A 16,150-nucleotide genomic window follows, 5' to 3' on the forward strand; every position below is an offset into this window, starting at 1 on the left:
GGTCAAAAAGGAAGAAAAACATATAATAAAAGAAAATAAATAAGGAAAGGGCCCTATTCTCAGAGAGTAAATTTCTGGAAATTTCAAGAACTCAACAGGACTAGGGTTCCAAGAAGACCGACAGATTGAATTAGTTGTTTAATCCTAGAGGCTGTAAAGCATTTAAATAGAAGATCCACATTTTTTCTTTTTGAAAAAGTATTCTATCAAAATCACCCCTTCTGAGAGGTAGATTATGTTTTTAGATACCCTTAACACGGAGTCCAAGCATTAGAAAGAATGTGCCAATGATGGTTGAGGATGCTTTTTACCTGGTCCCATTGGGACCCAAATTTGGTAATGATTCTGATAGGGGCCTGTTTGTCATCCTGCATTGTACATGGAGTAATATCAAGGAGTTTCTTTCTATCAGTTGCAATGGCCCTCTTTTTGGCCCTTCAAATGCATTGGTGCAAATAGCCCCTTTCCCTAAATCTAACATACATCTCAGTTGCCTCTATGTAGAAGTCTTTATCAAGTGAGCAATTTCTTTTTAATTTTTAGGAACTGACCCAGGGGAATTCCGTGAATCAAGAAATGTGGGTGATGACTGGTGGCCTCCAAAAGTGTATGGGCTGCAGTTTTCTTGCGATAGGTCTTAGTCACAATGTGCTCTTCCTGCACACTGATTATCAAGTCGGGGAAGGGTAGTGTGTCATGATGGTAGGTGTAAATAAATCTGAGATTCCTATTATTAGTATTGAGTTCCTCCATAAACTGGGATAGTTGTTGGACTGTACCCCCCCCCCCCCACACCATGAGCATGTCATCAATGTATCTCAGCCACAGCTTGCTGTGGCTGAGGTACAGTGGGGACCCATAAACCATCTCCTCCTCCCAAAAACCCAGATGGAGACAGGCATACGAGGGCGCCCAAGGGGCACCCATCGAAGTGCCCCTCAGCTGTTGGTAATAGGTACCAAGAAATTGGAAGGAATTTTGTTGTAACATAAATTCCAGTATTTCCAAAATTAACTCATTTTGTGCACCTAAAAATGAAGACCTTTTTTCCAGGAAGTGTTTGACTGCTAATATTTGAATAATATTTTAGTGGACTTTTCATAATAAAGAAAATATATATTTTTTGCTATTACCAGTTTGTTCCTTTTTGAAGAATTCTTTCTGGACTCTCTGTACATTATATAGCCTTGATCCCTGCACTCTGTACGTTACCCTCTCCTGACCCCTGCGCTCTGTACATTACATAGCCTTGGTCCCTGCACTTTGTACATTACCCACTCCTGACCCCTAAAATACAGTATATACATTTCCCACTCCTGACTCCTGCATTATGTATATTACACACTCTTGACCCATGAACTATGTACATTAAACTTTGCTGACTCCTAAACTATGTATGTTACCCACCCCTGACTCCTGCACACTGTACAGTACATACCCCTGACATCTACACTGTGGTACATTAAATACCACGGAGCCCTGCGCTCTGTACATTCTATGTTCCTGACACCTGCATGTTGTATGCTATTTACACCTGACACCTGTACTCTGTATGTTACACATATTTGACCCCCTGCACTCTCTACAAGTTTTAAACCACTCCCACTATTAGCACATTATTGCCACACCTAAATTTCTCAACGGTGCACTGTGTACACCACCACCTTTTTCTCTGGTTGCCTGCATGCCCTGTCAGGTGGATGGAGCCCTGTCAGGTAGGCTGTATGAGGCCCCATGCTTTTTAATGGCAACACTGTCCATGGTTGATCTACTGATGGTGATTTATCTAAAGATTTTAGGAAAAAAATAATGCCTTGATCACCAACACAGGGCTATAATTTTGAGTTGTCGACCTGCAACAAGACGTGCTGTTAGTGGCAGGCTCTCCATGTAAGAAACTTTTAAAATGATTTGCAAAAAATTATTTCCTAAAGAAACCTGACAGTGAGGCATGATGTCAAACATACTGAAAAACAGATTTAGCATTTACAGTACATACACTTTAATGATATAAAAATACAAATACTGGTTGTAGAAATGTACATAATGCAACAAAACTACTCACCTTACTGAGATAATGTGGTCTATAAGCTTCTTGGTTAATTTTATTGTATTGACACCAAAAGAAGGTCCACCCAGTTCTTAAAAAAAGTGAAATGAGATTTTTTTTTCTGTCATTTCTGTGATTCATTCATAAACAATGTCATTATCTAATGATCACTTCTTCTTATACAAAGCAACAATAAACATTTCCCCCCTCTAAAGCATGTCCAACATAATTTTATTCTTTTATATTGTCGTAACAAAAAACAGCTTTTATTACTGCCTCTGAAATCATCACTAACAGGTCTGCATATGTTGTATTATTAATTGTTAAAGTGTAACTAAAGGCAAGTGGAGATGGATTGGAACACCTATTGGGCTATAAGGGAGATTGGCTCTCTCTATATGCCCTGTTTACCATTATTATTGAAAGGCCAAATAACAGAAAATCACACATTTTGGGTTGCCCCCTTTAATAGGGACACTAGTTCTGGTGACCTGGGGGGGGGGGGGTCCCCAATAAACACCCATATTTTGCAGGGATTTCCTCTCACTTCCTGTTTTGGCTATGGAACAGGAAGTGAAGGTAAATTTCCACAATGAGACCCAAATGGCAAAAAAATTATCTGACAGGGGTTATAACTCTCCCTTACTATCCATAATGAAAATTCTCACTTATTGGTCCATTACTGCAACATGATGGCTAATTTGTAAGCATGGCATACTGCAATACAAAATGTTTAAACCCATTAAGAACCATCTAGCTATTATATTACTGTTACTCTAAAATGTTGTTAGACTTTGCACACTTAATAAAGACAAATATAATGTTGCTATAATAGCAAGCTCTTCTCCCCTAAATATATGATTCATAGGAAAAATGACATGAATATCACCAGTCCATAATACAATTTTTTCCACAAAGAAAGCCAATGCATTTCAGGGCTTAATAACTTTCCCCTTTAATAGGGCTAGAATGAAACGAAGACATAAGAACAATAAAACTAATTCACATAAAGTGAGCCTAATTAAAGCATTTATATATTAAGGCACATATTAGAAGTACCTAAATGGAAGAATTCCGGTGCTCCAAATAATGTGATGCCCTTTTTTTTTTTTTAAAATGGTATAGTAGTGGCTTTAGTAGCAAATCTTTTTAGATCAATGCTATGATCTAATATAAAAAGGAGGCACCCATCCTCAGAGGGTGTACGGTGCCTCTGTAAACAAGTGAGAAAGTAAGAGAGGAGGGAGGTGCCAGCTGAATGAATCCTACTGGTTTCAGTACATTTTGTGTAGGGTGTACACTTACAGGTCCATGGGGTGAAGATAACAGCGTTCTGGGGTACTCTGATGCTGCTCTGCGGGCTCCGCTATCGATCCCTCAGCCATGGGGGTGTTGAATTCGGGCACAGGCTTCTGTGCAGTGTCCACTTGACAGGAAGCCCCACGCTGACCAGTCTGGAATGGGGAAGCGATGTCACCACGGCAGGGCGGGCATCCAAGCTGAGGATTTGCAATGCAGGAAATATACAGGCTACGCACTTGGAGCTCGATGGCTATTGCTCTTTAGAGGAGAGCAGTTTAAATACCTGGGCACGATGTCCGCGGCCGTGGAATTATAATGGCAAGCGGACCAATAATAATAAAAAAATAATTTTTTTATGTATTAAAAACAAAATGATGAAAAAAATAAAAGGTAAAATATGTGAAAAAGTGAAAATGAGAACGGAATTAAAATGCACTATAAAAATCAAATAATGGAACACATTGTTGGGAATAAGTATGAGAAAAAAGAAAAGGGATAAAAAAAAAAGAAAATGAAAATGGTGGGAAAAACAAGGGGGGTATGGGATTATTCTTTTGGGACAAGGAATTACTTACTATGCATATTAGATGGCACCATCCCCAACTTGTGAGGAAATCGATGTCCAGGAATGGGTAAAAAACTACCATAAAAAGTATGCTGTAAGACACCAAAAAAAAATTTGGGGATTATAAAAAAGGAAGAAAAGTGATAACATGGGACTATAATAAGGAATGTGTCTATTTCTTTGTTGAGTCCCCCTGGCGTGAAAGTATTCAACCAGTATATCAGTAGGTCTCCTGCTGAAATAAGCTTTTAAAGCATTCCGCAGCAGGAAGACCTATGGGAATGGCCTCGATGACCCAGACTCCGAGGCCCATAGTGGATTTGCAATGTTCCTTGAGAAAATGCAGAGGAACACTGTTTGTCCCATCCCTTCTCAATGAAACGCCTGTGTTCGCCAAATTGTTGGCACAAGGTGCGTATGGTCCTGCCCACATAGAAGAGGCCACAAGGGCATCGTGTTGGTTGTGGGTCATCTGATGTTTTAGACTTTGGAGGGGATTTTGAACCATGCCCCTCCAAAGTCTAAAACAGCAGATGACCCACAACCAACACGATTCACAATCCAATTTCATGATTGTCATAAAAAAAAAATGGAGAATATCTTAGCAAAACATTGGTCCATTCTGCTTGGTGACCCTTTTTTGGCTCTTCCCTTACCCAACAACCCAAGGTCTCCTATCCCAAAGCCAAGAATATAAAGAGTAAAATAGCACCCAGCAAAATCCAAACTAGTCTACCCACCCCCGCTTCACACATTCCCCTAATTCCATTAGTGGGAAGGTTCCAATGTAAGAAAAAATGATGCCTAACTTGTAAGTTTGTTGATCATGGTCAAAAAAACCTATACCATTAAAAAGGTAAAACATACACCATAAAAGAATTTTACAACTGTTCAAGTGAGTACGTGGTGTATTGTCTAACCTGCCCTTGCGGCCTCTTCTATGTGGGCAGGACCATACGCACCTTGCCCCAACGATTTGACGAACACAGGTGTTTCATTGAGAAGAGATGGGACAAACAGTGTCCCTCTGCATTTTCTCAAGGAACATCGCAAATCCACTATGGGCCTCAGAGTCTGGGTCACCGAGGCCGACCCCAGAGGTCTTCCCGCTGTGGAACGCTTTAAACGCTTATTTCAGCAGGAGACCTACTGGATATACTTGTTAAATACTCTCTCGCCAGGGGGACTCAACGAAGAAATAGAGACACATTTCTTATTATAGTCCCATTTTATCACTTTTCTTCCATTTTTATAACTTCCAAATTTCTTTTGGTGTCTTACAGTATAATTTTTATGGTAGTTTTTCACCCATTCCTGGACATCGAGTTCCTCGCAAGTTGGGGATGGTGCCATCTAATACGCATAGTAAGTAATTCCTAGTCCCAAAAGAATAATCCCCCCCCCACATGTCCCCCCCCCCCCATTTCCATTTTTTAATTTTTTTTATTTTATAACTTTTCTTTTTTCTCATACTTATTCCCAACAATGTGTTCCATTACTTGATTTTTATAGTGCATTTTAATTGCCTTCTCATTTTCACATATTTTACCTTTTATTTTTTCATTAAACATTTGGTTTGTAATACATTAAAAAAGGATTTTTTAAATTATTGTTGGTCTGCTGGCCATTATAGTTCCACGGCCACGGACATCATTCCCAGGTATTTAAACTGTTCTCCTTCCAAGAGCAATAAGCTAGTAGAAGGAGCTGTGAGCTCCGAGCGCATAGCCTGTACATTTCCTGCATTGAAAATCCTCAGCTTGGATGCCCGCCCTGCCGTGGTGACGTTGCTTCCGCGTTCCAGAGTGGTCAGCGTGGAGTTTCCTGTCAAGTGGACACTGCACAGAAGCCTGTGACCGAATTCAACACCCCCACGGCGGAGGGATTGATACCAGAGCCCGCAGAGCAGCATCAGAGTACCCCAGGATGCTGTTATCTTTGATGGGCATCTTCACTTCATAGACCTGTGAATGTACACCTTACACAAAATGTACCGAAACCAGTAGGATTAATTCAGCAGGCACCTCCCTCCTCTCTTACTTTGTAACATGTTAGAAGTAGACTTTAAAAAAAAAACAAATATATTTCAGTAATGATTACATTGATAATCATGATAGAATGTTCGTAATTAAAGATTTACAGTATATAAAATTGCATGTAACATCGTGTATAGAATCAAAAAAGTAGCAGTTCAATATCTGAAGAACAAATAATTGTGTAAAATAAACAATATAAACTTCATAATCATGGTAATGATGAAAAACAAAATACTGATAGCAACCATTTAAACCCATATAGTATACAGAGCTGAGGTTATTATGTTACCTTTTGAAAAAATATTCTATGTGCCTTTAAAAGGACAAGATTGTTTTTCTATTTGATTTTTTTTTTTTACCAAAAGCATGATTATAACAAATTGTTTATATTGTCATCAAAACACATAGGGGGAGGTTTACTAAAATGGAGCACACAGAATATGGTAAAGCTGTGCATAGTAAACAACCAGTTTCCAACTTCACCTTGTTCAAGTAAGCTTTTACAGTAAGGCTCCATTCACATTTGGCGCTTTGAGATTTTGGGCAGAATCACTGTGATTCTGCCCGCAATCTCAAATGGTATTGTAATCGCAAAATGCATGTTCAGGTGCTATTCATTTTCAATGGCACCTAAAATGCGGTATGGTTTTTTCTTGATTATTGTGCGATCGCAGTGAAGCTTGTAGCCCAAAAGCTCAAAGCTTGTCGCATTTGCAGCAAAACCGCACTGTGTTTTAGGTGTCATTGAAAATGAATGGCACCTGAACATGCATTTTGGAATTACAGTACGATTTGAGATTGCGGGCAGAATCCCGAAAACTTCAAATCTGAATGGAGCTTAAAACCTAGAAGCTCATTGGTTACTAGGGATGAGCTTCGAGTTGAGTTCGACGAAGATCGAACATTTATGGGGCGTTCGCATCAAATTCGAGCAGCGCGTCACGCCCCATAATGCACTGCGCCATTGTAGTGCATTGCTGGCTGATAATTGGCCAAGCATACACTATGACCCGCATGCTTTGGCCAATCACAGCGCCGTCAGTAAAGAGAGCCATAACTGGCCAAAGGCAGGGTGCCTTTGGCCAATTATGGCTCAGGGGGTTAAGTCCACGCCCCACACTATATAAGGCCGCCTGCACGTCGGCCTTGTGTAGTGTGTTGATGACGGAGAGAGAGATAGAGTGTCATTTCATTCACTTTGAGCAGGCAGTTTATTCAGTAAGCTAGATCTCACTACAGACCGTTCCTGCTGTACTGTTTCTAATATACTTCAGTTCAGGCAGGTGGTTGATTCAGTTAGCTGCAGTGTATTTAGTACACACACACTATATATATATATATATATATATATATATATATATATATATATATATATATATATATACACATACACACACATACACATACACACATATATACACACACATACATACACACACATCTTGGCTTTGTGTATATATATATATATATATATATATATATATATATATATATATATATATATATATATATATATATATATATATATATATATATATATACACATACACACACACATACACACACACACATAAACACTGTATCCAGTGTAGCTAGATCTCTGCAGGCCATTCCTGGTGTACGTATTCAAATACACTTTCAGGCAGGCCAGGCAGGTTATTCAGTGATCTGCAGTGCATAAAATATTAATACTGTCTCCTACATATATATCCACTGCATTCTAGTCTAGCCAGGCCTATATCTGACTACAGGTAGTTCCTGGTATACGTTTTCAAATACACTTTCAGGCAGGTAGGTGATTCAGTGATCTGCAGTGAATAAAATATATATACAGTCTCCTACATATATATATCGACTGCATTCTAGTCAAGCATATATCTGACTGCAGGCCATTGCTGGTGTACGTTTTCAAATACACTTTCAGGCAGGCAGGCAAGTGATTCAGGGATTTGCAGTGCATTAAATATATATACAGTCTCCAACATATATATTTACTGCATTCTAGTCTAGCCAAGCCTATATCTGACTGCAGGTAGTTCCTAGTGTACGTTTTCAAATACACTTTCAGGCAGGCAGGTGATTCAGTGATCTGCAGTGCATAAAATATATATACAGTCTCCTACATATATATATATATATATCCACTGCATTCCAGTCTAGCCAAGCCTATATCTGACTGCAGGCCATTGCTGGTGTACGTTTTCAAATACACTTTCAGGCAGGCAGGCGATTCAGTGATCTGCAGTGCATTAAATATATATACAGTCTCCAACATATATATATCCACTGCATTCTAGTCTAGCCAAGCCTATACCTGACTACAGGCCATTCCTGGTGTATGTTTTCAACTACACTTTCAGGCAGGCAGGTGATTCAGTGATCTGCAGTGCATAAAGATATATACAGTCTCCTACATATATATCCACTGTATTCCAGTCTAGCCAAGCCTATATCTGACTGCAGGTCATTCCTGGCGTACGTTTTCAAATACACTTTCAGGCAGGCAGGTGATTCAGTGATCTGCAGTGCACAAAGATATATATATGTATACAGTCTCCTACATATATATCCACTGCATTCTAGTCTAGCCAAGCCTATACCTGACTGCAAGCCATTCCTGGTGTTATTTTTCTAGTAACCTTCAGGCGGTGTTTTGCTAATCCAATTTTACAGCATGTCTGGAAGGCCACCAAGGAAAGGCAGATGCTCACAGGCCACTAAAAGAGGGCAAGCAGGCTCTGTGTCTAAAGCCAACAGTGCTGGTCGTGGACACGGTGCATCCTCAGCACGTGGCTGTGGGGCACACTTCTTTTTTCGACAGCTGGCCGTGTTGAGCTACAACATGCAGAAGAGTTGGTAGAGTGGATCACAAAGCCGTCCTCATCCTCCTCATCCTCTGCCAAGCTAAGACAAGTTTGGCTGCCAATGCAGCTGCCAAAGCGGCCTATTCCATCGGCTCAAAGGCATTAGTCACTCCTTCCCTAGTCCCACCATCATGTCCTGAGGAGTCTCCCGAACTGATCGACCACAGTGTCGGGTACATGCTGCAGGAGGATGCGCAGTGTTTTGAAGGCTCTGATGATGGTACCCAGATTGAGGATGAAGGCAGTAACATGAGCCCAGAGAGAGGGGGTGCCCAAGAAGGACAAGAAACTGGCAGTCATGTTCCCCCAGCTGCAGCATACTGCCAGGTTTTCTCCAGTGGCAAGGAGGGAGGGGATGATGAGGTCACTGACTCTACGTGGGTGCCTGATAGAAGAGAGGAGGAGGAGGAGGAGGAGGAGGAGGAGGAGGAGGAGGAGGAGGAGGCACATCTCCAATGAGGCAGGATGACCTCCAGGGGCCAGCTTAAGGACAGCTAACCAACTGCATCAAACCACAGAGCTCCGCATGTGCAGGGCACTGCTGACTCCGCGCGTTTTTTCAAAAGTTCTTTGGTGTGGGCCTTTTTTTAAACGTGTGCAGCAGATCGCACCGTTGCTGTTTGCAACATATGTCTGAAGTGTATCAAGCGTGGCCAAAACAGCAGCCGCTTGGGCACCACATGCTTGACCAGTCATATGTCGAGCTCCCATGCAGTCCATTGGCAACAGTACTTAAAAGATCCACACCAAAGATCAAGGCGGACCTCTCCTTGCTCCTCATCAGCTGGGATCTTCAACCCCACTATACCTTCAGTCCTCTCAGAGACCTGCACTGAGAGGAATGAAGGTGTAGAATTAGGTGTCAAAAGCACTTGCGGGCAATCTGCTAGCGGTACACCTAAATCCGATTGTACCAGGCAAATTTCCCTAACCCAGTTGCTAAACCGTCAAAAGAAATTCAGTCCCAGCCATCCACATGCTCAGCGGCTGAATGCTAGTTTGGCTAAATTGCTAGCACTCCAAATGCTGCCCTTTCAGCTGGTAGACTCTGTCCCCTTTAGAGAATTTGTGGAATGTGCGGTACCTCAGTGGCAGGTTCCCAAACGCCATTTTTTTCCCGGAATGCCATTCCAGCTCTCTATCGGCATGTGGAAGGCAATGTCTTGGCCTCGTTGGACAGGGCGGTCAGCGGTAAGGTGCATATTACCACTGACTCATGGTCCAGCAGGCATGGACAGGGACGTTACCTTTCTTTCACGGCGCACTGGGTAATCCTGCTGGCAGCTGGGTAGGATGCAGGACAGGGTGCAGTAATGTTGGAGCTTGTTCCACCACCACATCTCCAAAATGCTGTTAGGGGCTGATTCTGCTACACCTCTCTCCTCCACCCCCTCCTCTTCTTCTTCCTCTATGGCCTCTTCCTGTGCAGATTTGTCCTCAGAACCAGCGGTGCTCCGTAGGCATTCTAGGGGCTACGCAAGCACTCAGGCAAAAAGATGCCATGGGGTGCTTGAGTTGTTCTGCTTAGGGGACAGGAGCCACACTGGGGAAGAGATTCTGGCAGCTCCGCAGGGGCAGGTTCAGAGGTGGTTGATGCCACACCAGCTTCAGCCAGGAATGGTAGTTTGCCACAATGGCACCAACCTCCTCTCTGCCTTCTGACAGTGACACTTGAACCATGTTCCCTGTTTGGCTCACGTCCTTAATTTGGTGGTGCAGCGGTTCTTGTGCAGTTACCCGGACTTACAGGATCTCCTAAGACAGGCCAGGAAAGTCTGTGGGCATTTCCGCCGGTCGTATAATGCCAGTGCTCGGCTGGCTGACCTTCAAAAGGAATGCAACCTGCCCAAGAACCGCCTCATCTGTGACATGCCCACCAGGTGGAACTCAATGCTGCAGCAGCTGCACACACAGCAGAGGGCCATCAATGAGTACCTGTGCGATTATGGCACTAGGACAAGGTCAGGGGAGCTTGGCTTTTTTTTCGCCACGCCAGTGGCTAATGATCAAGGATGCATGCACTGTCCTGTCACCATTTGAGGAGACCACGAGGATGGTGAGCAGTGATGCTGTCCCTCTTGTCTTCCTGTTGGAGCACACGCTGCGTGGAATAATGGACAGGGCACTTGAGGCAGAACAGAGGGAGGAAGAGGAGGACTTCCTTACCTCTCAAGGCCCCCTTTATACAGACAGTATTCCTGCAGGCCCGGAGGAGGAGGAGGATGATTGTGTCAGCATGGAGGTGGAGCCTGGCACTCAGCATCAGCAGCAGTCTTTAAGGGAGCGTTTTCAGTCCCCAGAAACCCATGGACTTGTACGTGGCTGGGAGGAGGTGGCTGCGGATAATGTCGCCCTTAGTGACCCAGAGGACTCCGGACCGAATGCCTCAGCAAACCTACGCTGCATGGCCTCCCTGATCCTGCAAAGCCTGCGAAAGGACCCTAGGATTCGTGGTATCAAGGAAAGGGATCAGTACTGGCTGGCAGCCCTTCTTGATTCACGTTACAAGGGTAAGGTTGCTGAACTTATCCAGCCTTCGCAGAGGGAACAGAGGATGAAACATCTTCAGGAGGCCTTGCAGAAAGGATTGTGCAATGCGTTTCCAGAGCCTGGGAGGTTACAATTTCCTGGTTCTCCTGGACAACGTGTTGCTGAGGCTTCGGTCAGTCACAGAAGGAGTGGTGGAGAAGGTGGCCATCTGACCGATGCATTCAGACAATTTTTTTGTCCACAGCCCCTAGGTCTGATCGGTTCCAGCAACCATCGCCAGCATCTGATTTACATGGTGCAGGAATACCTTTCCAACCGAAAATCCACTGGGCTACTGGGTCTTGAGGATGGATCACTGGCCAGAGCTTGCACAGTATGCAATTGAGCTACTGACCTGTCCTGCATCTGAATGCACATTCAGTGCTGCTGGAGGCTTTGTAACCGATCACAGAGTGCGCCTGTCCATAGACTCGGTTGATCGGCTCACCTTCATAAAAATGAATCAGTCTTGGATCACCATCTACCAAGCACCTGATGATGATGTAACTGATTCATTTTTTTATGAATGTGAGATCCCTTGAAGACTGCCTATGCTGAGTGACTATCCTATTATGCTGAGTGACTATCCTATTCCTCCTCAATGTTCATGTTGATAGCGTCTAAGAACATTTTTGGTTCTGGGCACCAGCACCAGTGTCTAAAGCCCAATTTTTCTGCCCCTGTTTAACAGGGGCGTGTAATTACAATTTTTGCTGTAATATTTTGCAGCAGGGCTCGTTCCTGCACTCAAATAGAGTATCTGTAAGGGGTTGTAGTGTTGTGGCACCAGTGCCTAAGGCCCAATTTTTCTGCCCCTGTTTAACAGGGGCATGTAATTACAATTTTTGATCTAATATTTCACAGCAGGGCCCATTCCTGCGCCCACCAAGAGTAACTGTGAGGGCTTACAGTGTTGTGGCAACACCACCACACCACCACCAAAGGCCCAGTTTTTCTGACCCTGTTCAACAGGGGCTTGTAATTACAATTCTCAATATAATATTTCACAGCAGGGGCCGTTCCAGCGTCCACCAAGGGTAACTGTGAGGGCTTACAGTGTTCTGGTACCACCAACACCTAAGGCCCAAATTTCTGCAGAGTATATAGGGCAGGCCGTATAGTATATACAGGCGGTCCCCTACTTTCAAACATCCATCTTACAAACGGCTCCTACTTACAAACAGAGGGAGACAACAGGAAGTGAGAGGAAATCTACCCCTAGGAAGTGAAATTCTCTCCTGCAAGAGTTAATATGGGAAAAGGTGTCTCCACTGATGCTTTATTATCACCAATCCATGTTTCCCTAAAAAACCCAAATTTTCAAAATCCAACTGTCATTGGGACAGAAAGTGAGGTGAAATCTTCTGAACAGGGGCACAGACAGCAAAACAAATTTTACAGGGGTGATGATAACCCTTCCTTGTGTTATCCAAAAAGCTTAAAAATAGATTTTTTGGCTGGAGCTACACTTAAAAGATGTACCTGTTCCAAATTACAAACAGATTCAACTTAAGAACAAACCTACAGTCCCTGTCTTGTTTGCACCCCCTGTATACTGCTGTTCAGAGTATATAGGGCCTGGGGGCCCCACGTCTATTCTTTTTTTAATTTGGGTGCGGGGTTCCTCTTAATATCCATACAAGACCCAAAGGGCCTGGTAATGGGCTGGGGGGTTACCCATGCCATTTTTCTCAATAATTTTCATCCATATTGCCGGGACCCGACATTACATTACAGCCGCAAGCAGTTTTAAATGACTTTTATTCCTTTAGAAATGTCATTTTGTGCAGGGACTGATCTAACCACGGGAAACACGCGCCACTTCACAGGCATACTATAGACAGCCCCTAGGTATGATATTTAAAGGAATATTTCACTTTTATTTTTTCACTTTAAGCATCATTAAAATCACTGCTCCCGAAAAAACGGACATTTTTAAAACTTTCTTTTGCATCGATACATGTCTCCTGGGGCAGGACCCGGGTCCCCAAACCCTTTTTAGGACAATAACTTGTATATTAGCCTTTAAAATTCGCACTTTGTCCGAATGTTCGCATGAACTTTTGGTCCGTTCATGTTCTGGATGCGAACCGAACCGGGGGGTGTTCAGCTCATCCCTATTGGTTACTATGCACAAGTGCACTACATTCTGTGTCCTCCAGTTTTACTAACTCTCCCCTGGGCTTTCTTTGCGGAATAAACTTTATAATGATCTGTTGATATTAGTGTGGCGTTCTCATTCTTCCTACACTTCCGTTTCCTTCTCCAGGGGTCCTTTTTGATGCCTTTGTTGATAGAGAGCAGCCCCTATGCCATCGAGTTCAGAATTCCTACACCATACACAATCCCCTCTAAATATGGAAAAATGTATTCAGACTTTAGATGGTTATTAACTTTATTAGTCAAAAAAGCTTCTTCTGTGCATCTTTTTGATTTAGTTTCAATGATTTTACTTGGACCTGACAATTGGTTCCTTTAGTTGAAAGATAAACCCTGCCTACTCTCAGTCCACTGTCTAATGAGACTACCTCAGTAGCTATAAAGGCAATCTCATTGGACCAGTAGCGGCTGGTGCTTAAAAAATTTTGGGGGAGCATGAACAAACTCCACCAGGTCCGCATTCACCCTACAAACGGAGCCCTCAGCTTCTGTGTTAACCCAGTCTTCATTCTGGGTTCTAAATCTTCAGCCTCCTGTCCTGATTGGCCGGGGTGAGAAGCCGTAAACCGATGGTGAATATTGGTTCGCTAATATCACAAAGTGCGAGGGTTCAGGGAGCAGTGCTTTGTGCCCCGAGGACAACAACAAAACAAGCCAATTAGAGCCTTAGGCTCTAATCACGTTCATGTAAAAAAATGGCGGACCTAATAGAAAGCTATTAGTCCGGCGCCCTGCACGATGTACAGCCACACACATAATGATTGATTTTTAAATAAATAATATGACTAACATTTTTTAACTTTAGGATTTAAAAAAATGTTAGTCATATTTTTAGCTATTTAAAAATAAATAATTTTAATATTTGATTATGCAAACTAGGGGGGGGGGGGCGGGGCGCCCCTGCGCCCCTTATGGACTGGTCGCCACTGCATTGGACAGGGTAATTACATCAGGAATTTCAGGACCCAATATGACGTCAGGAATTTCAGGACCCAGTAATAAATTGAAACAAAACCAGAGAGGTGCACAATAGAGGCTTTTCTAATAGCTGGCATCTTGCTGTGTCTGCTTTTACACAGTATTTTTAATTTTCTGTCTCTGTAACCATACCTTGTTCCCAGAAATAAAAAAATTTCCATCCAGCTTGTACTGTACAATGTTTCTATAGACTCTTATGTGTATTGCTTTGGGCGTAACTAGCCAGGCTCAGTATAAAAAAGCAAATATATGTAGCTGAGCTGCAGCAGAATATCCCCTACCATATATGGGTTATTTTCTGCACTAAAAATGCATTTCATAGCTTTTATTCCACAAGGCAAAATTGAATTGCCTTTGTTGTCTCAGTAAGAAACCTAAAAGGGGTCAGAAATCAGCATAGAAAATATATAGACTTTTGTATTATGTTAGCATAGTATCAAGCAAAGTTCAGTAAAACTTTTAAGATATGAGTGAAATTTTATTCTAAGTAGATTTTTTCTTTCACACGCAGTTACAAGCACAGTGTAAATTTGCCTTTCTAGAAACAAGTTTCAAATCTGGCTCATAAGGTACATTATTTTGCCAAACATTTGTGTACATCTGACCATCACACCTACACTGTATGGCCAAAATTATGTTGAAAAACCCTGCAAATAAGTTTAGATGTTTCCAGTGAAGTGTACTGCCAATTCTACAGCATCCAAAGACAATTGTACACTTCCAACTTTGTGGCAACAGTATGGGAAGGTCTTGTTTCTGTTCTACTATGGTGTTGCCTCTCTGCACAAAGCCCGCTCCATAGAGACATGATTTAACTAGTTTGGGGTTGTGTGTTGAGTAGGGTGATTAGAGTCAATGGGGTGAGCATTTTTCAAGGGAGTCAATGTCAGTCCAAACTTGCGCTTTAAGGGCACAGCAGCCCACAGTTATTAAAAAGGAAAAAAAAAGTCTCAACACAAAACTTGTCCACCCACGGATTTCAGTTTCACACAGCAGAGCCAGTAACAGAAAATACTGAACCACCTACTCTCACTTCAGCAGTACCTCTGCTCTTTGCACTTGTCGCCCAGACCATGGGTTCTTCAGGCTTTAACCTTTACTCACAGTACCTCGCTGTACTGTTCCACTCCTAGCTTTTGAAAAGAGTCTCCCAGAACCCCAGCCGCTCCCACTCAAGACTAGGGATGGGCTGAACACCCCCCGGTTCTGTTCGCATTCAGAACATGCGAACGGACAGAAAGTCTGCGTAAACATTCGAACACCATTAAAGTCTATGGGACTCAAACGTGAGAAGTCAAAAGTGCGAATTTCACAGGCTAATATGCAAGTTTTGTGCTAAAAAGGGTATGGGGACCCGGGTGCTGCCCCTAGGGGACATGTATCAATGGAAAAAAAAAGTTTTAAAAACTGTTTTTTCGGGAGCAGTGATTTTAATGATGCTTAAACTGAAAAAATAAAAGTGAAATATTCCTTTAAATATCGTACCTGGGGGGTGTCTATAGTATGCCTGTAAAGTGGCGCCTGTTTCCCGTGCTTAGAACAGTCCCTGCACAAAATGACATTTCTTTTTTTTTAGTCAAAACTTTTTTTTTGTTTATTTTTGATGCAGAAAGTAATTATACATGCACAATACAAACGGTAATAAAGCGTAATACAGGTATACTCC

At 42.6% G+C, this 16,150-nt stretch overlaps 1 protein-coding gene across 3 annotated transcripts in view; it reads right to left on the reverse strand.

Moving 5' to 3' along the window:
* The window catches only part of LOC141106231 (L-threonine ammonia-lyase-like), a 214,671-nt gene that overhangs the window by 55,951 nt on the left and 142,570 nt on the right, over positions 1-16,150 (reverse strand). For all 3 annotated transcript variants that reach the window (XR_012235700.1, XM_073596840.1, XM_073596838.1), the window contains one exon: positions 2,066-2,141. Coding sequence is in view for 2 of the 3 variants with exons in the window: in XM_073596840.1 (XP_073452941.1) it covers positions 2,066-2,141 (76 nt within the window). In the remaining variant the exon portion in view is untranslated. The remainder of the gene's footprint in view (positions 1-2,065; positions 2,142-16,150) is intronic.

Source organism: Aquarana catesbeiana, linkage group LG08, assembly GCF_042186555.1.
Source record: "Aquarana catesbeiana isolate 2022-GZ linkage group LG08, ASM4218655v1, whole genome shotgun sequence".
Taxonomy (NCBI): Eukaryota; Metazoa; Chordata; class Amphibia; order Anura; family Ranidae; genus Aquarana; species Aquarana catesbeiana.